The following is a 25307-nucleotide window of genomic DNA, read 5'->3' on the forward strand; positions in this document are numbered from 1 at the left end:
CCCTGGCTTCCATACCTTGTCCAACAACCAAGAGCAAACATGTTAGCACACCCTGACTTGCAGCACATGAAAATGGGCTCTGTCCCAACATCCCTCACCCAGGTATAGGGGTGTTGGGGGAGTGGTCCCTGAGGATCAGCAAAGGGTTAATGCAGAGGAAAAGAAGATAGACGAGGTTGACTTGAGCTCTGAATGGGGAAACCGGAGAAGCTATGGACTGGCACAGGTTTAGAGTTAATTATCACTTTTGGATTTTTTTTGTCTCACATGATTTTACGAGGGGGAGCAGAATAGACACCCCTCAGAGGGGTCTCTGCTGACTACAGACACATTTTTGCCAACTGGGCTCTTCCTGAAAGGAAAACCTGCCAAGAAGGGAAGCAGTTGAAAAATAAAAGCCCTAAAGGAGCTGAACAGGGAATAAGAACAGCTGGTGCAGAGGAACTGGTGGCTCCTGGGCTGAATGCCACTAAGCCATTTGTAAAGTGCTACTTTGCCATCCCCTATGGAGTTACTGCTTCTCCAGAGAAGGAGGGGAAGGAACAGGAACACAGAAATGGATATGATATTGCTTTGCTCATTGCTCAGGCTTATGGTCAAATAGAGCCAGGGGTTAGCAGCACCATAGACAACTTGGCAGATCCAGAGGCTGCAGTGAGACCAGGAGATGTAGAGGCACTCCTTGACCTTCCCAGTCAGCTGACCCCCATGGTCGAAGGTGAACTAGAAGAGGCCCATTCCCACATCATGTTCACATTCAAATTTTACAAGCAGTATTCTGGGACTCTGGGGTCAGGCCTCAAGAAACAAGGATGGGCTGGTAGAGAGGGAGCAGGCCTGCTCCACAGAATCAAAGGGCAAACTGGCTTTGAAAACAACAAACCAAATCATGGTTTAACAAAAGAAGAGGATGACAATGTAATTCTTCCAGCTGTTGCCTGACTTTTAGGGCTCTAGGAAGGTGATGGAAGGAGGAAGGAGGGGATGGGCTCCTTTATCAGGTAGGGCCCCTAGAAGCAAACAGCAGCACCCCTTCAAAGGGAACCAATACCCCTGACTACCTTTTTCCCCAAAAGTACCATCTTGATGGAGAGAAGCTTCCCCTGGGGAGCACACTCTCACTTCAGTGACTAAGCTCATAAATGGGTGTCCAGCTGGTAGCAGGGGAGTGAGTATCCTCTTAGCAGGTCTCTGAACATCAGCCAGGCCACCAAGTTTACAAATATAATTCAAGGGATGAGACATGGGTTCTCCCCTTTTCCCTTCACCTGAAGTGGAATAGGGAGAAACAAAACCTATATCACAATGTCCCTCAACAGAACTCTCTGCCTCAGTGGCTCCTGGAACTGGCAGGGTCCAACTGATTCAGCTCCGACTGGTCCAGAAGTTCAAAGTCATCCCCCTCAGCATCAGTGTCCAGGTCTGAACTTGGGGCCCGGAGGAAGCCTCTTGTTGCTCTCCGGGAAGGGGGACCAGAAGGGCCTGGCTGGGAGGCCCCTGACAGGGCCAGCTGGATCATGCCCTGGGAGACCAGGCTGGCAAGGTTGCTGGTGAGGTTGGATCCTGCAGGCAAGGCACCAAGCAGGAGCTCCGGCAGTGTGGCCTCCTCTCGGCTAGCAGGGGGGCCCTGGGGCTCCTCAGCCCCTGCTGGGGAACGATACATCAAGCTGGGCATTCCGATGCTGGTGTCATCCTCATCATCCAGGCCAGCAGGATCCACGTTAATAGAGGGGAAGTCTGGAAGATCTCTGGCAAAGGATTCCTCTGGATCACTGTGACCATCTAGGTCTGGGAGAAAACAGGGGTGTCTGAGACATGGTAGCTGCCTGGCCCTCCTGTGCCCTGGCCAATAAACAGCCAACCCCACATAAACAGACAATTCCCATCCTGGACTTCTCAGGGTGAAGCAAAACCTGTGGGACTGGTTGACTTTTCCCTTCCACTTATAGCCTCATGCTGCCCATGAGGCTAGAACTTGAGGCTTTTGAGGGGGATGGGGCTTCAGGGCGAGCAGCACTGCCTTCCTGGCTATAGACCCTTAAGGCTGTTCTGCCACTTTATCCATAGCTCAGAAAACAGGAGAGATGGAGCACCAGTATCCCCTCTGCCTGGAGAAGCTGAGAGGCTATGGTCAGAGCCATTATTAACTCTGGTCAAAAGTTCCCCTCACCTTCAGAGCCTTCCGTTAGAGGTGTTTGTCCCCTTGAAAGATTGAATGTGCCATTGTCTGTACAGGAGACCTCAGCATCCGAGTGCTCAGAGTCTGTGATGGCCAATTCCCTGGCAACAGTAGAATCATCCAGCTTAGGAAAAAAAAAAGACCAACAAGCATGAAAAGATGATGCCATTAGGAACCAGGTGCAATGCCCAGGTACAGCTTTATTAATTAGTTGGCCCTAATGACTACCTTAAGGCCATCAGTGTAACCAGGCTTGGCTGGGGACGTTAAGTCAAAATTTGCTCCCTTTTAGGCTTCTTCTCCAAGGAAAACACCCTTATTCATCAATCTCCTGAGCACAGAAAGAAAAGCACTCTGAGAATCAACTGGCCACTTACTGTTATGGTTTTCACAAACTGCCCAGACCTAAGGGTAGACCGGGCTCTTTAAAAGATCCAGCTCCGGCTCCAGAGATTCTACCATTATGGTAGGGGTTAAAAGGAGACATGAGACACCCACAGGAATGCAGATCAAGACCAAGAACAATTTGATCTGCCACAGCTAGAACTCGTATATTTCAGAAATGAGCCCTTAGTCAGATGTTTTGATATCAAGATTACAAGATCTCATAAAACTGTTGGGTGATACACAGAAATAACGAGGTCCTGGCTCCTGCTCACTGGAAGCGCACCACTGTAAATACAAGAGACTAATTCAGAGACCTGCAAGATTCAGGGCCACTGGTCAAGGTCAATACCAAATCCATGAAACAGATAACCAATTTTCAAATGACAATGTGGAAGACACACTAGAAGTTTTCGGTCTCCTGCAATGGAAATATATATATATATAAAACAAACCTGGATAATGTCTCAAAAAAAAAAAAGAAAGAAAGAAATATAAAAAAGGAGACATGGAAGAGGGAGAGGGTGTGCTGGTGCAGGCTAACAAATTGAGATCTAGGTATAAAATTGCAATAATACATTAGCTTCTCTCCCTGACACTACTCTTGGTGAGAAGGGGTGTCTAGGGCCTTGGAGAGCCCATCATGGGCTTGATACTCTAATAACTGCATAAAAGTGAGGTGCCAGACAGTTAACAGGGAGCTAAAGAAAACTGGCTAGTGGAACTGCTCCCATACTCAAGATACCTGAGGACAGAAGGCAGCAAGCTCCTCTTCGCTGTCACTGTGGTTATCCATGGCCCGTTCAGGGTGTAGAGCTCGGCGGCGCACTAGGTGCAAAGAGCAAAAGGCCTTGACACCTTCCTTCAAGGGAAAAACCCCCCTTCTGGACTTCAAAGCATAAAACCAAGAGCATAAGAGGAAAAGTCACCCCCAGTATGGCCCTGTGCCTACGTAACTGCCTAAGGGTAGGGTTGCTGAGCCTCCTTGGTGGGGTGAGATGACGATAAGGAGAGAAAGGTCTCTCTTCCAACAGCCCTCCCTCAACCAACCTCCCCAAATTTTTGTCAGATGATCAATTACCAGGCTGTCAATAACTCTCAGGATCTGCTAGGAGTAGACCCAATGTCAAGGTGGTAAGGGAACACCATCATACAGGAGGCAAGGGAGATGCCCCACCTTGGTTAAATCAGGCTTTTGATGGTTGGTACTATTCATCTGGCTGACCCAGGGGAAGCTGGGTCTTGGTGACCATGTGCAGGTCTCTCTGAAGTTCAGGGCTTAATGAAACACCCCATCTGACAAGACCACAGAAGAAAGGAAAAGTCTGCACCGCTGTCTTTCATGTACTGGATGGCCTTCAGGCTAGTACACTTCTAGCCTTAGAGATGGCAGTTTTTAATCACCTTTGGAATAAACAGGCCACGCTTTGGGGCTGAAAAGACCTACCATTTACTAACTGGAAGCCTTGATTTCCTCAACTTAAAAGGAGGATAATATCCTCTACTTCTCAAGGTTGCTGTAGAGGTTAAATAAGCCAGTGTTTATAGAGCAGTCAGCAGTGTGCTTGGCAAATGGAAAGTGCTTCATAAATAGCAGCTAACACTAGGGATGTCTTCACTGTCTGCCTTTTATTCAACTTGGGAGCACTGTTCTCAGATGTGCTTAAAGTGAGAAGGTCTAGAATTTCAAATGGAAAAAACTGATAAGCCTGCACAGGTTTCCCTGGAATAGAATATTACTTTCACCTACCACCTCCCACCACATGTGGAGCACCCCTCCCATTTTCAAGGATCAACCCAGTATGTCAAAACCTATAGGCTTCTTCTTTTCTTCCCCAAATTGCCCAAGTAGAAGTAAGCCTCTCCAGGACACCTACATTGTCTCTGTCTCTGCTTGGACATCATGTAGCCACGAACACTGAAGTCTAGTCGCTGCAGAGCTGGCTTCAGCCACACATATGCTTGATCCCACAGTCGGTGGTATATGGCAAGGGGCCACATCATGACAGTGATAACTAAGAGAAGGGAGAAATAGTAGCAAAATGAAGAAAGGGCTGCATGAAGCAATCTTAACTGTCCCTCTGCTACTGTGTCCTTAGGACTTGAACACTTCATATGGAACAGCTCTGCTTAATCCCGCTGGTCATCTTCACCAGTCTCCCCTACTGGGGGTGGGGGGGCGGTTTGAGGGAAGAGACTTCTGCAGCCACGCAGAGAGCCAAGAGCAGGGCTCTGAGCAGCACAGACATTCAGGATATGCTGCTGACAGACTAAGTATAGAACCAGGCAGTGCGGTCAGTTGCCTGTGGGTGTCACTGAATCATAAATAAGGCCAAATGGTAAAAATGCCTCAGAAAGTACACCAAAAATCATGTGAGGTCTTGATATATCGTTGCCATAGCCATAACTACTCAGTTCTTCCAGCCACAACTGAGCAGAGTGCATGCAAATAGGAAGTAACTAAATTTGTAATAATGTGCTCAGGAGGCGGGGGGTGCTCCAGAAGAAAACAGAAGCTAGTGAAGGATCTCCTAAGAGTTATGTTCCACTGTAATACAATACACTGACTCTAAAAAGTCCCCTCTTAAATAGGGACACATTGTCTTTTATAGCTGGTAATACAGTATATGCTAGTGGACCCTCATCAATTTCTAAATCTGACTTACTAAGAAAAGGACTCTGTATGTGAGAAGCCTATTAGAGGTGAGTAGAAAGATATTCTCATGATACTAATCAGATCATGAAAAAAGAAAAAGCTGGAGAACCGAAATATAAAAGTCCTCTCCCTGGACCCAGAGTTAGCTGTAGTTGGAAAAGCTATAGGTAGGATACAGCTCAGAGAGAGAGGTATATGCTGTACTTACGCATTAAGTAGGACAGCAGGAGCCCAGGGATGTAGCGGCCCAACACGGCCAAAAAGGTCAGTATCCCACAGCTCAGCAAGCAGAACTGGGGGAGTCAGGAAACAGTATTAAGTTTCTGCCACACGGCAGGGGCCTGGAGTGGGGATGGGAGGTAAGGTGGAGATCTGATTGAAATGATTCTTTATGATCAAGCACAGACATGTCAGAATAATAGATGCAGCCACTTTGCATCTAATGGTAATTCTGTTTGGGGGGGGGGGGTGATATGGTCCACTTCTATTCAAACTCCTTTTATGTGGCTAAACCCATTGGGCTGCATCTTTCATGATAGGAATTTGGTTTGAATAGGACTTAGTCAAAAGTTCTCCCTGAAAGCAGGTGTTGGGTTTTTTAAGTTAAAAGCAAAAACAAAACAACAACAACAACAACAAAAAAAAAACCCACATGTTCAATGTGACACAGAGTACAAACAAGCAAGCTTTCTTTCCCATCTTTGGGCAGGAAGATGACCTAATCTAAGTGGGAAGCACACTAAACGAGGAGTTGTCAACCTCTTGCCTTAGTCCTAGTAGCTGGTCAGAAGGCCTCTCTTACAACTTCCTTTCGTCTCTATAAATGTCACAGCCTTTTCTTTCTTGAATGAGGATTCATAGTAACAGGGCTGTTTCAATTTAGCATGAACTGAACTGAGAGGCTAGAGAAGAAAGTGAAAAGGGGAAGAGAGTCTTACCTTGCCTGGGTTTTGCTTTTTGAAAAGCAAAAGATTCCTTATGAAAATGGTCCCACTAACCCAGACTTCAGCTACATGGTGGCAGAGCTCGGGCACGCTGAGCAACTGAGGGTGCACAAAGCCCCAGCTATGGGAGAGAGAAAGGGGAGCTGTGAAAGGAATGTACTAAGGGCTCCTCATTTTGCTTTGTAGGCAGCTAATGCTTCTGGGTTTAAATAGGGGGCTGGGGAGTGGCTACTTCCAGGTGCTTTGGAGGTGAAACATGACTTTCTTCTAGGCTCACCAGGTTGAAACTTGAATTTAGGAACCAGGAGGGCAAACTTGTTCTGACAACTGCACCCTATGAGCAACCAGCTCAATCCACATGTGCAAACCTGCCACCAGCTCTGAGGCCCTTTGTGCTTAGCAACATCTTCCTTCCTTGCATTTAGACCATTGCAATTCATTATGACTGCAATCCAGAGATTAAAGTAAAGCACAGTATGACACCACTGCTCCTGAGGGGGAAGCAATGGTGGATGTGCCCCTCAGAGAAAAAATCAATAAAACAAAACCAAAAAGAACCATAACAGAGAAAATTCATTGGCTAAAATGTATGGGGGTGAATGAACTGAGAAATGAAAGCAGGAGCTGTAAGACACAACAGGAATCTTTGGCTTGCTAATGCAAGGAAACAATGTGTTTTCTGACCAGGAATTTTAAATAGCCAGAGGTCACAGAAAACACTAAGTGACCTGGTACAAAAGTGAGGAAACAAATGAAGTTAGTTGCCTCTAAGTTTTCACACTCCGGCTAAATAATGCAGCTAATTCCCCCCTGCCCTGGCATATCAAGATATGTAGCACTGTAAAACTGCTATTTCAGAAACTTGTGTAACGATCAGAGGACAATGGTCATCAAAACATATTGCTGAACTATAGGATTTGTCAAAATGATTATGTGGAACAGAAGAGGTCTACGGTTCTCAACTTATATTGTGTGTCCAGAACAAGGGATTAACGATATGTAACAAGCATATTACAAGAGAATCAATCAGAGCAACAAAAAGAGATTTAATTAGAGTTCCATACCTCTCATTGTCTAACGCATCAGGTCTTGGCACTACAATATTAAAACAAACATCAAAATTAGTTGATAGAGAAAACTAAACAAGAAAATGTTAGGCTGTTGATCTGATAACTCAAGTTTTAATATGCTTGGAGAAAAGAAAACTGTAATAGCTAATAAAAAGGAGACACCAGGTTATACTGCCAAAATTACGGAGCTGCAGACCAGGGAGTGGTGGCACATTTTTCAAGGGGGAGTTCCAAATGGACCATTATGGCCCCTGCTAATTACTACAGCTGAAAGCCAAGTTGTACAAGAATTAAAAATAGCTCAGCCCACCCCTGGAGTGGGTCTGGGTTGCTCATATACATCAAAGTATGACAGGCTACCAAGGCATGTTGTAACTTTGCCAACCCTAGAAATCTGCCTATTCTCCTTTAAAAAGAGACCCATTATTTACCCTGAATGACGTAAAGTCTTTTGACACTCGTCAGCCATAGACAGGCTGGTGAACTACATGATTCCTTGAAGTCTCTGTGCAAAATAGGATAGGCATGTATTCAGAAGCTGTATACTCTGGTTTCAATATCCTGCCAACACTTCAAAATTAACATGTCTTAAACCCACATCAAATTTCCTTGCTCTCACTCCTACCCAAACCAATTCCCCTGCCTGGCATTACCTATATCTGCTAACTGTGATGCTACTCTCCCTCTCTCCTAGCTTTGAAATCCCAAAGTCAGCTTTTACTACTTATTCTTCTAACCTTATACCCAACCATTTATCAGTCGTGATGTGTATTCCTTCTTCATGGCTCTCCAAGCCATCCATCATTTGTTTCAATGGATACCTCTTTTACTACTTCTCACATAGATACTGCCATGGTCTTCTAACAGGTCTCCCCTCCTTCCCCTTTTTCTCCTTCCATATGGCCCAGCAAATGATGCCAAATTAATCTTTAATAACATCTTATTGTATAGCTCTAACAAAAACAAACAAACAAATAAAAAACTTCAACGACCACCCACTATCTGTAGGATAAAGTCTAAACTTCTTAGCCTAACTTCAAGACCTTATAAAAATCTAATCTCAGTGTACTTTCAGTTTTATTTCCTAACACTCTCTTAATGAACTCTTCACTCCAGCCAAAATGATCAATTTCCTGCTCTCAGAAGATGCTTTGAAGCTTCTGGGTACCTTAGACTAATTGAGCTGTATCGGCCCTTGCAGAAAAACTCACACTTTCTCTCTACCTGTCCAAATCTCTTGCTTCTTTCAAGATAGGCCCTTTCAAAGTAGGGCCTAAGATACATGACAAATATACTGACAACATATTGCACTGGGACATTTCTGCTATTGTGCTATAACCATCATTTAACTTTTTAAACATTTATGTCTTATGACGCCAAACACAATGTGTGATCTTTGAGATAAGGAACAACATCCCATCTAAGGGTACTTCATGTAAGTCATAATGCCTACCATAGTACTTGGCAAATAAGCAATTTTTAAAAAAAATCCTGAGAGGTAAATTAATACTGCCTGAGTAAAGATGTAGTATCCAACGAAGAGAATTATTAAAAACTTGAGGACTATTTATTCCTCATGCTAATTTTCAGGGCAAGAATATTTCATGTGGTGGATACTGATTTCCTGACCTTAATAATAATGGGAAGGGCAAAACCCAGCTCTAAGGAACTATATATATATGGAGCACAAGCAAATAATTCAGACATCAAAAGATATTCACCAGCTCCACACAACCCATGATAAATCCCAACAGTAAAGGTTAAAAATTACAAGAAAGGCCATTTCCAGTTCGCCTTCCTCTAAATGCTACCAAACTCACCTTTTATTTCAGGCCAGATTTTGTTCTTCCACTGATCTACACACACAATGATCATCAAGCTGAATGCAAGTAAAAATACAAGACGAAGGGATGTCAGGGCAAAGAACCTATAGAGAAGGAAAAACAAAAGAAAGTTCATTATGCGATTAAGCCCTACAGGCTCTGTGCCCTACAGGCTCTGTGGTAAACTGGCTTGCATTCTAGTTTTCTGTTCTGACATTAACTAGTTACATCACCTTGGGTAAATCACTGAAACTTTCTGGACCTTGACTAGTTTATCTATGGGGCAGAGATAATAATGTACTTCTGTAAAGCGAGGCCTAAACCAAATAACCTCTTAAAGTCATTTTCACTTTAAAATCTGTGATTCTATCATTTCAAGAAGAAATTTATCCTTGATAACAAGTTGTTATGATGAAAGTAAACATCTTTCTGCCAAATTAGAGCTTAGTGTAGGGTAACAAACTGATAGAGATGCATTAGAGAGCATTTAATTCAATTAGATGAAGGAAGTGAGGCACAAAAAAAAAGTAAAATGATTTGATCAAAGTCACATTGAAAGTTAGTAATGAAGCTATAGCTGAAAGCTAGTTCTTATTTAAAGGGACCAACCATAAGAAGACATTTATTAAGAATCAGGAAAATCTGAAACCAACAGCATATCTGAGAATATTAAGGAGTTATTGTTAGCTTTTTTTAGAGGTGATAATGTTGTGGTGGTTATGTTTTAAAAGTTTTTATCTTTTAAGAACACATACTAAAATATTTAGGGATGAAATGATAAGATATCTGAGATTTGCTTCAAAGTAATATAGATTGGCAAGGGAAAGTGGGTCTTAAAACAGATAACATTGACCATGAGTTGTTAATTGCTGAAGCTGTGTTATAAGTACATAGTATTCTTCATTCATCCTATTCTATTTTTGTATATTTAAAAATTTTTTGAATCTTTTATGATAAAATGCTTAAAACAAAAACAACAAAAACAAAAACTCGTTTCTTATGACTCGTTTCTATTATACCACTCTAATGCCTATAAGGCTGTAAGGCAGAGCACAGCAGAGTGGTTTATAGCCCAGTGCTGGCCTGCAAACAGATTTTACCAGTCTGTGGGGAAATGAGTACAAAACATCAAGGTAAGCATTTAGAAGTTTTTATAGCAATATGACCAAGTAGTTTTGAATCTAATTATATGTTTTGCTCATATTTTCTGTTTTTTAAATTAAATTGTTCTAATGGCTTATTTATATTCTATCTTACAGAAGTATTTGTTGCAACAGATTTTGGGGTGGTAGGGGAAACAATACTAGTCCGTCACCATAGTCGGTTTGAGAAGTAATCCTCTATGATCTAGAGTGAAGCCACATGCATCATCAGAAAGGCAACAGAAGGGCAGTAAGGCACAACTTTCAAAATTAGACTTGCCTGAGTTTGATTCCCAGAACAACCACTTATTAGTCATATGGCCTTGAATAAGTTAGCTTATCTCTTTAAGTCTCACTCTTCTCATCTATAATGTTATGTTAACAGTAATAAATCTTGCAGGGTTGTTTGTGGGTATTAGAAACAATATACCTATACTTACCAACTATAAAATATCACACTTGATCTTGGCCAAAAAGCCAAGAAGTAAACACAAAGCACTTATGTCCAGCACATAGTTCTATTCAATCTTACAATGCAGTGGTGTTATTAGTTATTATCAGAGCAAATGATCAAGCAGGGTAAAGATGACCAAGAGTTGGTTATAAATGATTACTCAGGAATGACTTCTATTCTCAACGCAACACTTGACCTAATGACGTGACATAATCACAGAACAATACAAAGAGTATAATTCCTATTATATTACGAAAATACAAATGCTGTGTATATATATTTGAATACACAGGGATTGGCAGAGACATTGTCTGTAGGCATTTTTATACTTTTTTCTTCAATAAACGTGAATTCATGTTAGCTGTATAGTTTTTATAATTTTTTTAACTTTACAAAGAATGAGGGACAGAAGGAAATAAGAACTCAGAAATCCAGTCACCAGCGACAACCCTCTTCCAATTATTTCCATCTCACCACTTAACTGCAGTTATATATGAGATTAAAGAATGAAAACACCTTTAACAGCAATAAGCCCTAGAGTTACCCCAGGTCATTAATTTTCTCTTCAAAGCCAGTTCCTCATCCCAACAAACCAAATTTAACAAGGCCGAAGATAAGGGCTCCGGAGTCTCTTGCTCCACAGTGCTCCAGCTTCCAAGTCCCAGCAGCAGCATGTGGCGTGACTGCTGTTTTCTCCAGGGTACTTGCAAGGGCTCTCTAAGGAGGCAATCCAGACTGTCTACAATCTCCCCTTCCCACAGCAAGATTACTAACACAGAGATAAACAGGGGTAGAGAAAGGCTATTAAGCTGTCCTAAGAAAGATGGGCTTTCCAAAGATGATGGAAATAAAAATACTATTTCTCCAAGACCCGGGCTATTTTAGTATAGCCTGTTACAGACCTCATTTTCCATGCTCCTAAACTATGCTTCAACTCAGTTCAACAGTTATGGAGTGCCTATTATATCCTGAGGCCTTGTGGTAAGTGGTGAGGTTACAGAAAAGAGTAAGATATGACCTTACTTTCAAGTGTATTTGTGTGTGTGTCTATAATGTAACATGACAAGATAAAAACAACAAAGAGGACATCTAAACTGGGATTTGAAAGATAAATGGTAAGAAATTAGTGGAAAGGATATGAGGAGGAAGGTGAGGACATTCAGAAAGGGAAAATGGCAAGCTAGCACAATATATTTAAGGAAGTACAAGTAGTTTGATAGAACCAAAACATATAAAGAACAGAGGGAAGAGGGGAGTATGGGAAGAGAGGCAGGAGTCAGATCATTTTTTTCTGAGAAAGGTATTGGATTTTATCCAGCAGATAACAGTGTGCCAGTGAAGAATTTTTAGACAGGTATATTTTCTGAGTCATATAGACTAAAACTGCTAGCATATTCTTGAACAAGATTAACCATGGTCCATAAATCAATGTTCAGCCCAGATATAAATGGTACTATTTAACATATTTTTTTGAACAAGGTGCTAAAGGAACTTCAAAGAAAGAAGAATTTTTCTGTGTGGTATAAAATACCATTTCTTGAGAAAATAGCTTCCTCTAAATAGGTAACATATTAATGGAAAGATGATGCCAAAACACCAGAGTTAACCCCTCCAAAGTAACTAAACATTATTAATGTTCTCTTAAGAGTATGACTATCAAATATAAAAGAATATGGATAAATATGCTCCCCCTTTCCGTCCAACCCTGAATACTGAATAAAAAGGGAATTTCAATTCCAGGTTGATGTGTTTGGGATATACTAAGCTCACATCATCCTTGTCATTTTATGGAGGTAACCTGGAAGCGGACCTGTAAAAAAATTCTTCAACTATGTGCAGACAAGACAACTGAAAATAAAGTAGCTTTGAGATTGGTATAGGTAAGAGATGGAAGAAAAATAAGATTTTTCTGCGTTAATTTAGTCCCACGTGTCTACTCATGCAGGCCAAGAAATTCACAAGCAGATATAACAGTGCAGAAGTTTCATAAGACAACATGCAAAACATTTTTCAGCAACTATAATCAGCATGCAAACTTTCCAAGTTAGCAAAAACAACCTGGAATGCTGTCAACTCTGAATATTCACATGTGAATTATTCAGTTTGGGGACTGCCATAGATCATTACTGCTGCTACTCATTGTAGGCTTACGATCTACATTTTTCTTAATGGTATTAATTTTTTCTGATTTCTACAGGCAAGCATGTTTATTGGAGAGAATTAAGAAAACATAAGTAACAAAGAAAACAAAAAGGACTTTAGTACATCACTATCTATGAAATAGTCTTGCCAAAAAAAATTTTTTTTATCCTGAATCTGATCAAACCTCTAGATTCAGCTCCAATTTACAGAAAATAGGGAAACATTAAATAAACCATGGGAATACAATCAGCAAATCCAGTCTGCAGGAAACTTTACTGCACAAACTGGCTTCTTCAACAAATCAATTGCAAAGGTAAGATGGACAGGGAGCCTATAGAGTAAAAGAGCTGTAAAAGAGCAATCAGTAGCAATATGTGGACTTCATTTGGATCCTGATCCAAATAAACTGTTTTTAAAAAACCACCATTTATGACATCTATGAGAAAATGGGAAATTTGAACACTGACTGGAATCGATTGTTTTAAAAAAAGTCTTTATTATTCAGATATACATTGAAATATCTCAGATTTGCCTCAAAATAAAAAAAGGAAGAGGTGGAAAAGAGATGGGGTATAGAAGAAACAAAGTTGGTCATGAGCTGAAATTTTTTAAAGCTGGGTACATGGTGGTACATAATATTATTCTGTCTACTTATACATATGTTTTAATTTTCCATATTAAAAGGTTTAAAAAACTCATAATCACATATACCAAAATAACAGAGGTTATTTTCTTCATTTTAAAAAATTCTTCACATATAAATAAACACCATAGAAGTACATGGCATATCTGGTTTAGAAACCTCTTCCTTCACTTAACAATACATAGACATGTTTTCCCATATCACCAAAAAGGCATTAAAAACTTTAAAAATGATTGCATCATACACACACCCACACACCCACACACACAACACCATTAATCTTTTAAAATAGTTCCCTAGTTGGCATTTTAAGATGCTTCCAATTTTTGATGTAATAAAAAGTAAAGCTAAAATATACATCAGAGCATAAATCTTTGTCCTTACTGATGTTTAACTACTTTAAGTGGGATGACTGGGTCAAAAGGTATGAATTTCTTTTTTTTTTTTTATTTTTTTTTTCCATACAGTTGATTTAAAAATGAATTTCTTTTATAATAGCTTTACTGATATATAATTCACATACCATAAAATTCACCCTTTAAAACTGTCTAATTCAATGGTTTTTAGTACGTTAGCAGAGTTGTGCAACCATCATCACTATCTAATTTTAGATCATGTTCATCAACCCAAAAAAGAAACCTGAACCCATTTGCAATTACTCCCCATTTCTCCTAGCCACTGAAAAGGTATTAATTTTTAAAGTATCTTAAAACATGCTGCCAAACTGCTTTCCAGAAAGGCATGTTCCTATCAACAGTATTAAAAAAAAAAAAAAAATGCCAGTTTTTCCATATCTTCCCAAGAATTAAATATTATCATTTTTAAAAGCTTAGGCAGAAATTAGTATCTTGTTTCCATTTGCATACGAATTTTTAAATTACTAGTGAGAGTGATATTTTATATATCCATTTGATTATATGTATTTTGTTTTCTTTTGTAAACTGCCCATCCTTTGTTCGGGGCTAAAATGCAATTTGATTAACCAGCCTAAATAAAATCTCTTGAAATATCAACCTAGTGTCCAGAAAGATCATGAAAAAATTTCAGAACCAAATACAGACTTCTTGAGGTTAACTATAACATGGATCCTATTAGCACTGGTTAAGTTAAGAGTTTGCCATAAGACATAAACAAAGTAATGACCACGAGTCTATTTCCAATCAAAGATACTATTTCTAGACTCCTTTGTTAGTACATAGTAAGGCTGTCTCAGCGGCACTGCAGAACAAAGCATTCCATCCTATAGGGACAGAAAGCCCATTATTATACAGCATTTGTGGATATCTCATTAGTAAACCAGTTACTGTTAAATTAGAAGGAAAAAATTAACCTAACCTACAACATGCAGTGATAGTTGTTGCCTGCACAAAACCAGAAATGAAACCTATTGGTTGCTAATGACCTGCTATATGCTAATGGTGACAAAACACCCCAACTTTACAATTAGGACAGATAATACTGAAGGCAAGTGAGGCAAAGTCAACCAAAGCATACCTGGGAGTTTTCTTGGCTACCAAAAGCAACAGAAGAACCCTCCAAAGACTCATCAGAAATCAGAAATATTTCCTCAACAGACTTCATCTGAAATTTGATGTGTACATTAAAAAAACAAAACAAAAAAAAACAACAAAAAAAAGTCTCTACTTAAATGGGTCCTCACATTTTCTATTCTTCTCTATTGTTTTATTCAAATTCTAACCTTTTAAATGAGAACTGCTGTATACCCTTAATCAATTCTCTGGTCATTTTTTGGTTTGTTTTTGTATATGTGTTTTTGTTTGTTGATTTTTTTTTGGGGGGGGAGTGGGGATAAACACCTTTTTATTTTTTCATGTACAAAAACAATAGATTCCATATCAGGCCCCAGAAAAGGAGACTGGGGGTTGATCTGAATCAATAGCCCCAATTCAAAGACTGCCTAGTCTTTTCAAAGCTGGGTACATGCTTTTCTTGGAAGGGGGAGGTTGGAGTTCACACACATCTCCAGGGCTCATTTACTCTTGGTCCCCCCTACAGTATGAGTCAAACTTAAAAGTTAATCGAACCTGTTCTTTTCTGATCCTGTCAGGATACTCCCTGGCTTACTCAGATATGCTTCCCCTCAAATCACTCATATACAAGAACCTCCAACTACCTTGCAAGGAAACTTGTTTCCCAAAACAATTCTGTGAACTCCAATTCTAGACCACCCTGGTTTCTGGGCCTTCCCACCATCTCAGCCTTCTGTACCCTTCACAGGCATGAGCCCTCTCCAAAAAAGTCCTCCTTCCCATCACATACTCAACTGCTCTTTTCAGTCTGAAGAGTCACACCCTCATTTTGCTATATCTCGCCCCACCTACTTAGAATGTGATGGGAATGTAATAAGACTGTGTTCTAGAAACACAGCAGGCAAACTACCAGGAAATGAGGCTAATGAAAAATACAAGCTATGGGAAGGAAAAGCTGATATTTCTGTTATTATCCTTGATATAATAACTGAGATCAGTAATCAGAAGCAATCTAGGCTGGAAGATCTCTGGTACAGCCACCATGATTTCTCTGGGATCTGAAACAAAATGAGGGAAGCCTTGAAATATTATAGTGCCAAGGTATCTGCATTCAGCTCCATTTTTATGTTTTCCTTTTTTTTTTTTAAGATGTAAGAAGACATATTCACAGGTTCAGAAAAACCATGACTGAGAACACTGAACATTAAAAGGTGAGAGCTACCTACCTGAACTCTAATGATTTTTTGAACTGTTATCTAGACTTCTAATACCTCTAAATGTATAAATACCTCAGTTAATGATGTACCATTATTCAAAATAAATAATGAAAAAGAAAATATTCCAGATTTGATTTTTCTCTGACCTGAGCTAAGGATTTTCCTCCCTTTCCTAAACATTTAAGACTAAGGACTCAACAGTCACTCTTCAACATTCCTAAGTGAAATGTCAACTCATATTCGTGACACTACTGGAATGTTGAAGTCTAACTTTCATTTTGAACCTCCAACTACCTTGCAAGGAAACTTGTTTCCCAAAACAATTCTGTGAACTCCAATTCCAGACCACCCTGGTTTCTGGGCCTTCCCACCATCTCAGCCTTCTGTACCCTTCACAGGCATGAGCCCTCTCCAAAAAAGTCCTCCTTCCCATCACATACTCAACTGCTCTTTTCAGTCTGAAGAGTCACACCCTCATTTTGCTATATCTCACCCCACCTACTTAGAATGTGATGGGAATGTAATAAGACTGTGTTCTGGAAACACAGCAGGCAAACTACCAGGAAATGGTGGAGATAAAGAAAAAGCACAACAATGCTTTAAGAGACCCAGAGCACAAAAGGAGGTACTACATGAGATTTTAAATACATCATGTTAGTAAACTTAAAAATTGTTGGGAGCCAGTAAATTAAAACTGTAACATTTAAAGACATGTCCCAGTCAGAGCAGCTCCTTAGGTGCAGACCTCATCCCCATATTCTGTCTGCTTCATAAACCTCTCTAAATCAATGGGCACTTGGAGAGTCCCCTCCTCAAAAACAAACATGTGCCAGCTGATTTGCATTAATAAATCTTTGGTTTAAAATTCATTTAAATATTGATAAAATTTTTGTACAGCAGCCAGTCATACTTTGATACAAACTGGTTTAATAAGGACCAACTTGCTTTCTTCCTAGGGGTACCAGACCAAATGAAGTTTTGACTAGATGGGCTTGGGTTAGAGGTTGGGATGGGAGAGGGTGGGAGGAAAGGAAGAAATGGTCATTTTGGAAAATGCTCCTAAATAAGGTGCTATGGTGAGGGGCTTTTGACAGAAAGCAACAGGAGGGAACCAAGTACCTGGGGATTAAGGAAGAAGCATTACCAAAAAATATGAGAAGGATGCAGTAGGAAAAGATTATCATCAAATTTGCAGAGGACTCTGAAAACAACAAATGCCAGAGACTGCTTTGTGACACCTTTAACCTGGGTCTTCCTCAAACCAGAAGAGGATGAATTTAATAGCTGAACACTGTCTCCCTGTCTATGAACTTGAAATTATTTGTTCTGCTCCAGCTCACTGAAAATCTTCTTCCAGACAAAGGATAACAAATGTTTTGGTTTTGAAAGCAAGAATTTTGAGAGGAAAGCTATTTTTAGGGGGAGGAAAAACCCACAAACTTTGTTCAATTTCAGGATAATCCAGAATAGACTTATTCACATGTAGAAGCTCCCTGTCAGTTCCATTCGAATTTGACCAATATTTCCTCAGTTATGAATAAATACAAACTATTCTTGACAGGTATTATTTAGTACTAAGTTCACCTTAGGTGATGACAAGTGACAATAGCAGTTCCATTTTCACGGAGCATGACACATACAGAGTCTTAACGCATTTTTATAGTGACGTTTTTCCAGCTCAAGGAAACTCATACACACTATTAGACATCCTCAATTTCCTTGCCTATAATCCGTAGCTAAAGATGCCTCTCTAATTCCTTGGGACAGGGAAGAGTTCCAGTCATAAATGGCTTTGAAACGGGTGAAATTTTACAATCACATTTCATAACTGTTCTTTTAAAAGCTTTTAATTTTCTTTCAAACTGCAGCTTTGGAGGCTTATTGATGCTCAGATTTCACAAACTTCCTTAACTGGGAAAAAAGAAATCTAAGCACGTTAATTCAGATCGCTCAAACTTGCTTTTTTATCCCACCGATGTACACTTTTGCAAGACCACACTCCTCTACCCCAACAGTAATTACCAAAAACTCTGGAGACAGTCTTAAAACCACACTTGAGCAGACAAAAGAAAGGAGGTGATGGCCTTAAAGGGAAACAGCGTTCCCTAGCTAAAAAGAGGCGCTGCTGACCACCGTGAACGACTCAAGGTGTTACCAGAAGTCCTGCCAGATGTCCGGGGCAGGGCGGCGGGAGCAGGTAAAGCAGGAAAGATAGCTGAAAGGCCCAGGGGAGAACTGGGGTGCCGAAGGCCGGAGGCGGGATAAGGTGAAAGGAGGTGAGGCAAAATTAAGCGGTACAGGAAGAAGTCAGTGCAGCGAAGAAAACAGGGGAGGCGAGAGGGAGCGCTCTAAAGAAACCTGGCGAATTAGCAATTCGGAGGGTTTCTGACCGTCCAGTTCTCTCACCAGAAAGCCGCGTTCAGCCCCAGGCACCACAGGGCACTCCGGGCTGGTCGCTCCCACACCAGGGCTGCCTGTACCCGGCTCAGCAGAGGCTCGTAAGGCCCCAATACCTCCACCAGCGTCCGCTGCGCTGCTTCAACCTGCTGGTCCCGCTCCCAGGAGTCTGACATAGTACGACGGCCCCTGAAAGTCGGCCCCGAAAGTGGACCTGGGGCGGCGGCCACGGCCTCAGCCTCTGCCATCTCCCCAAAGCAGCCACAACATCCGGGGCCACACGGTCCGACAGTCACAATAACACCAAGTGCGCAGTCGCACTATTCGGCGGGAGAAGCCGCGTCTCTCCACAGCGCGCTTGCGCAGAGGCTCAAGTACGCATCCGTCCAGACGAAAGGAGGACGCTGCGTCAAGGGACGCCCTCTGTGGCAAAACTTTATGAGCCCGATCCGGAACCGCGCACGCGCAGTCTGCTTTTCTGTAGCCAAAGGAATAAGGAAGAACAATTATCTTCAGAATTTATTTCTCATTGGAGCGGAGAAAGTTCATGGGGCGGGGACGGGGAGGTGGGGCGGGGACGGGGAGTTGTTTGGCGCCTGCGTCTTGCGGCGAGCGGGCTGGGGTGCGGCGGCATTGCTGGCGGGAGCGGCTGCAACGCCGGTACTTGAAAAGCGATGCCGAGGGAAATCATCACCCTACAGCTGGGCCAGTGCGGCAATCAGAGTGAGCGAACCTCCGGCCCCTCACCAGCCGGGTTCTTAGATTCTGTAGGATATCGCTGTGGGATCCTAGACTCAGTGTCCCTTTCCCAGAATCGTCGTTCTCTAAATGCGGGACGTTCCTGACCTAGTGTCCGGTTGCCCAACCCCGAGGGGGCCCTCCCTGCCCAGTTGCTCTTGTACAGTCCCCACAGACCATTTCTCAGACATGGACGCCCTGACGCTTGACTTACTGTCCCTGGAATCGGGCGTTCAGTCCCCAACTCTTAATTGGAACCTGCCAGACCCACAGGCTCTTTCTCCCCATCCTGTCCCCCTCCCCCCAGTTGGGTTCGAGTTCTGGAAACAGCTGTGCGCCGAGCATGGTATCAGCCCCGAGGGCATCGTGGAGGAGTTCGCCACCGAGGGCACTGACCGCAAGGACGTCTTTTTCTACCAGGTGCCCCCAGCGACTTGGCCAAGGCCCCAGTGGCCCAGGGGGCCTGAAGGGAAGGGCAGCGGCCCGGTACTGGGAAACCTGCTGGGTAGACGGGCCAGGGCTTGAGAAGGGAGGGCTGGCAGGAGCCAGAGTTGGGCGTTGGGAGCAGTGGGCAGGCCCCAGCTGACTGGGCCTCCCCTGGACTCCCGTGGACAGGCAGATGATGAGCACTATATCCCGCGGGCCGTGCTGCTGGACCTGGAGCCCCGGGTGATCCACTCCATCCTCAACTCGCCCTACGCCAAGCTCTACAACCCAGAGAACATCTACCTGTCGGAGCACGGTGGAGGAGCTGGCAACAACTGGGCCAGTGGATTCTCCCAGGTCTTTTGCTATTTCCTGGCAGGGCCCACAACTCCCTCCTGGTGTGGGGACAGCCCTGTGACTTCCCAGAGAGAGATGGAACCAGATCTGGAATTAATGAGTGCTGGAGGGAGAGAGTCATGGATGAAGGAAGTTTAATTTTTTCTTAAGTTAATTATGTAATATTAAGAGCCTTACACTAGTTAGTGCTGTGTGCCAGGCATCTAAGAGCTTTGTGTATATTAACTTATTTAAACGTCTAGCAACACTATGAGGTAGATACTACAGGTCCACAGTCTCTTATCTGCTTTTCCAGAGTCCAAAAAATCGGAAACCAAAAAGAAGTCTCATAACTCATTTAGCAGCAAACCCAAGCCTCAGGGCCCTTTTCCCTGGAGAAGAGGTTTTTTATACATTCTATTCAGCTATCATGCATACTCCTACCTTTCATTGCAGAAATTTTAATGTATTTGATTAACATGCCTGAGACCCCCACTGCAGGTTTAATTAATATATATCAGATGTATGATATCTCCTCTCTAAAATCTGAAATATTCTGCATTCTGAAACATAACTGGCCCCAAGGATTTTAGATATGGGACTGGAAGCCTGTATTATCACCCTCATTTTCCAGATGAGGAAACTGAGGCATAGAGAGTTTTAGTAACCTGTCCAGAGTCACTCAGATAAATAGAAAAAGAGCTAATATGTGAACCTAGGCAGTCCCAATATGAAATGCCTGCTCGTAACCACTGTGCTGTACCACCTCTGAATGCAAATGAAAAACAGACCAGTGGTGTTCCAGAAAAGGACTCTAGGGTGCTATAAGGAGAATCAAGAGTAGCTGTTCTGAGGTCAGAGTCCTTGTTCCTTGGTTCTTTCCCACTCTGACCCTCTCCATGTCTCTACAGGGAGAGAAGATCCACGAAGACATTTTTGACATCATAGACCGGGAGGCAGATGGCAGTGACAGTCTGGAGGTGAGTGTCCCAGGAAAGTTGGTGGTCGCTGACATAGAGAAGGCCCAGCAACATCCTTTAGAAGCTATGTATTAGGCACAGGAACGTTTGCCTCGGGCAGAAACCACTGAGGCTTGCTGGAGATAGGATTATTTCCAAAGCTGTATCTGTATAGGGGAAGGGTGGGAGGAGGGAAGGGAAAGTTAGAGAAAATGGGAGTCTAAGAAACTGGGGAATGGGCCTAGTTTGAAATCCTGCCTCTAGATACCTGTACACTGACTCCCCCTTCCCCATGCAGGGCTTTGTGCTGTGTCACTCCATCGCTGGTGGGACAGGCTCTGGCCTGGGCTCCTACCTCTTAGAACGGCTGAACGACAGGTGATTCTATATTTGGGAGACTGGGAGGAGACAGAGCCTCCAGCTTGGCTTTCTAAGTGACTAGGAAGCCCTTCAGATACTTCTGTAGTGAGAAAAGTAAAGCCACAACAACTGAGAACCTTATGACACTCTCAATGGTTGGAACCAAAACCTAGAATCTGGACCCTAGATGAAGGTCCAGGGCATATGGCCAGGTTGGGAGTTAGGACCCTATATCCTAAGATGTCTCTCTGTCCTTCCCCCTTTGGGGTTACAGACTTCTAATACTCAACTCTTCCTTTTCTACTACTCCTATTACCACACCCAGTTTCCCCATACAGATTTAGCTGCTAACAGATAGTTCTAGTTCCTAGAATAAAGGGAGCCCTACATTCACCAAGCCTCCAGTCTGTTGCTCTGACCCTCTTCCTCACCCTCAGGTATCCCAAGAAGCTGGTGCAGACGTACTCGGTGTTTCCCAACCAGGACGAGATGAGCGACGTGGTGGTGCAGCCCTACAACTCGCTGCTCACGCTCAAGAGGCTGACCCAGAACGCTGACTGTGTGGTGAGCCCTGGACTCTGTATTTCATCTTCTTCATGCAATAATAAAAGTCCATTCTGAGCCCTCCTATGGCCTAGGTTTGTACACATCCTTGTGGATATATCTTTCTGGCCATGTGGCTCAGGGTAAATTAAGCTTCAGAGCCACTTGATAGGCCCAGGTTGTCAGAGGATGTGGAGACCTTCAGCACCTGTGCAGATAGGGTAGGCTCCATCCCTGGCATGGGGTTGGGGGTAAGCCTCAGCTGGCTTTAGGTACAACTGCAGACTGTCCTCATCACCCAGGTCAGAGTAATTGGCAACCTGTCCCCACAAATCTGCCACCCTCTTCTGTCCCCCCAGGTGGTGTTGGACAACACAGCCCTGAACCGGATCGCCACAGACCGCCTGCACATCCAGAACCCATCCTTCTCCCAGATCAACCAGCTGGTGTGCCCCTACCCCTGGACCTCTCTGCACTGGGATCCTTCCTGCTAGAGGGCTGCCTGAGGAAGGGAAGCCCTTCCCAGGCTGAGACCTATGACATGCCACCCTGTCCCCAGGTGTCCACCATCATGTCAGCCAGCACCACCACCCTGCGCTACCCCGGCTACATGAACAACGACCTCATCGGCCTCATCGCCTCGCTTATCCCCACGCCGCGACTCCACTTCCTCATGACTGGCTACACCCCCCTCACCACGGACCAGTCGGTAGGAGCAGCCCTCAGTGCCCCAAGCCGGGCTCGCCTGTCCCTTTTCCTGTTGCCCCAGGAGCTGCCCTTTGTAGCCCCTAGAGGCCCTGGGCTCGGGGATGGATACAGAGCACGTGACTCTCTTGCTGTCTTGCTCTCCGTCTTCTGCCTTTGGCCCCCTGCAGGGGTGGGCCATGTGGGTTCTGCTTATGGCCTGCACAAGGGTGTGCATTTGCTGAAGTGAGGAGGGCTCAGACTCCTGATCCACCACAGATGCTCAGTGTAGACCTGTCTCCACAGACACTCCCCACGGGAACCGCACTACCCTGAGTCTGATGAGGGCATGTGTTGTCTACACTTTTCTTTCTCTCTGTGTCCTGGGTGCTGCCTGATCCCTGTTACCCACTCTCCCCTCAGGTGGCCAGCGTGAGGAAGACCACAGTCTTGGATGTCATGAGGCGGCTGCTGCAGCCCAAGAACGTGATGGTGTCCACAGGCCGGGATCGCCAGACCAACCACTGCTACATCGCCATCCTCAACATCATCCAGGGAGAGGTGGACCCCACCCAGGTAACTGGGGCCCCTTCCTTCCACCCCCCAAACCCACAGGGGTAGAGGAGAGGCTACGTCCACCGCTCTTGCGCCCTCCCCAGGTCCACAAGAGCCTGCAGAGGATCCGAGAACGGAAGTTGGCCAACTTCATCCCCTGGGGCCCAGCCAGCATCCAGGTGGCCCTGTCACGGAAGTCTCCCTACCTGCCCTCGGCCCACCGGGTCAGTGGGCTCATGATGGCCAACCACACCAGCATCTCCTCGGTGAGTCTCAGTTTGCACCTTTTTACCCCTAATCAGTTTTCTGATCGTGCCTCACCTCTCCACATCCCTTCTGCCCCGGCTTCTGGCTTTTTGGCTTGGGAAAGGGGAAGCCCTAGAGGGACAGCCCACACTTGTTCTCTGGGCCATATTGTTCCTTGAAGTTCTTTGCAACCCTTGCTTTCTCTACACCTCAAGCTCTTCGAGCGGACTTGTCGCCAATATGACAAACTGCGGAAGCGGGAGGCCTTCCTGGAACAGTTTCGCAAGGAGGACATCTTCAAGGAGAACTTTGATGAGCTGGACACGTCCAGGGAGATTGTGCAGCAGCTCATCGACGAGTACCATGCAGCCACACGGCCCGACTACATCTCCTGGGGAACCCAGGAGCAGTGAGTCCCCAGGACAGGGACCCTTATCTGCCTTACTGGTTGGCCTAGGCCCTGCCGGACTGACCATACCCTCAGAGAAAAGATCAGGGACCTCGCATGTCTCTTTCTCATACACACCCCCTCTGTTGGCCTGAGGACATGTTTACTTTTCCTCTTGTGAAACTATTTATCTTTAATAAAGCACTGGATATAAATCAAGTCAGTGGTCTCTTTGGAGGTTTTGGGAACTGGGGAAAGGGAGATGTCTGTTTGTTCTCCATCAACACTGACAGGGTCTTCCCCTCTCCTTCCAGCATCTTGAAACTCTGGGCAAACAACCTCCCCCTAGCTTCTCTTTTTCCTGCCTAGTTTTAGAGAACAACTTTCCAGGGTGAAAAAAGGCCCATAGCTATTATCTCGCCCTGTAACTCTCTGGGCTCCAGTTCCTTCCCACCCCTCACTGTATCAGGTGAACAGTCCACCGGTTTCATGTTCCCACATCATAGTATTCTGTTGATCATCATAACAGCAGGCATGAGGCCACCACTTCCACCAGTAGGCCCTCAGCAAGCAATGGAGTCAGGCCAAGCACGTTTAACCTTGCAAGTAGAGGGGACAGGGGCCAGAGCTAGTGCAGGGAAGCCACTGGTTCAGGCAGCTGGAGTCCGGAAAAATCAAGTTAGGAGACCAGATCCAAAGCCTAAACTGTCAGCCGGGCCAAAAGTGGGCCCACAGCTAAGCGTCATAATTATGTTCTCAAGAGGTTTCCAGTTAAAGGGCTAGTGCTCTTCATTTTTGGTAGCAGTTTACAGGGAAAAGTAAATACGTAGAGTCCTAAATCTTCAGGGTCAAAAGGGATAGATAGGCTCTCCTGAGAAGCTGGTGGGTTGTCAGTGCCCCTATTGGGCTCTTAATACACCCGCAGCTGGGTTACAGAGTGACGGCTGACATGCATGTGTGTACACTGCCAAGTACTTTACCTGCATTATTTTGTTTAATCCTATCTATGAAGCAATAGATATTATCATTAATCCCATTTTATAAATGAGGAAGCTGAGGCTGTGTGGCAAATTTACCAAGCTGGTTTGACTGACTGGCATCAGTGTTCCTAACCATTGCACAGTCCTGCCTCTGTGATATCCTGCCTGGCTGGTGTAGAATCATCCCATTTCTGAAGTTCTTTGGAGCCACTGGATGGGCCCATGGTTGTCAGAGGATGTGGAGACTTTGAACGTCTGTGCAGATAGGACAGGTGCAGTCCCTGGCACAGGGTTGGGGGTCAGCCTCAGGTGTACTTGCAGAGTATCCGCATCACTCCAGTCAGGGTACTTGGCAACCTGTAGCTGCCCTCTCCTTATGCTTCCCATTCCATGATGCCTGGAGTGCAGCAGAAGAGTCGGTGCTGGCAGAGTCGAGGGTGAAGATGAAGGTGAAGTTGAAGGCTTCAGGGGCTCCTTCTGAGACTGAAGAGCACTCACCATGCTAACATTCACCCAGAAACTTAGGGCAAATTAAGATTTTTTTTCCCCCT

General features: G+C 43.9%; 2 protein-coding genes across 2 annotated transcripts; one reads left to right on the plus strand and one right to left on the minus strand.

Moving 5' to 3' along the window:
* Window positions 1-1211: 1211 nt before the first annotated feature.
* On the minus strand, window positions 1212-18858 carry RETREG3 (reticulophagy regulator family member 3). Its single transcript, XM_037809746.1, has 9 exons — window positions 18551-18858; window positions 9054-9160; window positions 7228-7258; window positions 6158-6284; window positions 5428-5512; window positions 4441-4578; window positions 3309-3391; window positions 2171-2303; window positions 1212-1788 (listed from the first exon to the last, which is right to left on the minus strand). The coding sequence occupies exons 1-9, from the start codon at window positions 18787-18789 to the stop codon at window positions 1331-1333; spliced, it is 1401 nt and encodes a 466-aa protein (XP_037665674.1). The 5' UTR covers window positions 18790-18858; the 3' UTR covers window positions 1212-1330.
* A 279-nt stretch (window positions 18859-19137) lies between these two features.
* On the plus strand, window positions 19138-23995 carry TUBG1 (tubulin gamma 1). Its single transcript, XM_037809625.1, has 11 exons — window positions 19138-19264; window positions 19587-19699; window positions 19895-20062; window positions 20953-21021; window positions 21299-21378; window positions 21798-21924; window positions 22263-22349; window positions 22463-22612; window positions 23011-23163; window positions 23247-23408; window positions 23604-23995. Exons 1-11 carry the CDS (start codon window positions 19216-19218, stop codon window positions 23799-23801), a joined length of 1356 nt encoding a protein of 451 aa, XP_037665553.1. The 5' UTR covers window positions 19138-19215; the 3' UTR covers window positions 23802-23995.
* The last annotated feature ends 1312 nt before the right edge of the window (window positions 23996-25307 follow it).

This window comes from Choloepus didactylus, chromosome 18 (assembly GCF_015220235.1).
Source record: "Choloepus didactylus isolate mChoDid1 chromosome 18, mChoDid1.pri, whole genome shotgun sequence".
Taxonomy (NCBI): domain Eukaryota; kingdom Metazoa; phylum Chordata; class Mammalia; order Pilosa; family Megalonychidae; genus Choloepus; species Choloepus didactylus.

Coding starts and splice junctions, on each gene's coding strand:
- RETREG3 (XM_037809746.1), bottom strand. CDS start 18,789: ATGGCAGAGGCTGAGGCCGTGGCCGCCGCCCCAGGTCCACTTTCGGGG. Junction 5,513..6,157: donor AAAAGCAAAACCCAGGCAAG/GTAAGACTCTCT, acceptor TGACTCCCCCAG/TTCTGCTTGCTGAGCTGTGG. Junction 2,304..3,308: donor TTGCTGCCTTCTGTCCTCAG/GTATCTTGAGTA, acceptor TTTTTTCCTAAG/CTGGATGATTCTACTGTTGC.
- TUBG1 (XM_037809625.1), top strand. CDS start 19,216: ATGCCGAGGGAAATCATCACCCTACAGCTGGGCCAGTGCGGCAATCAG. Junction 21,022..21,298: donor ATGGCAGTGACAGTCTGGAG/GTGAGTGTCCCA, acceptor TTCCCCATGCAG/GGCTTTGTGCTGTGTCACTC. Junction 23,164..23,246: donor GAGAGGTGGACCCCACCCAG/GTAACTGGGGCC, acceptor CGCCCTCCCCAG/GTCCACAAGAGCCTGCAGAG.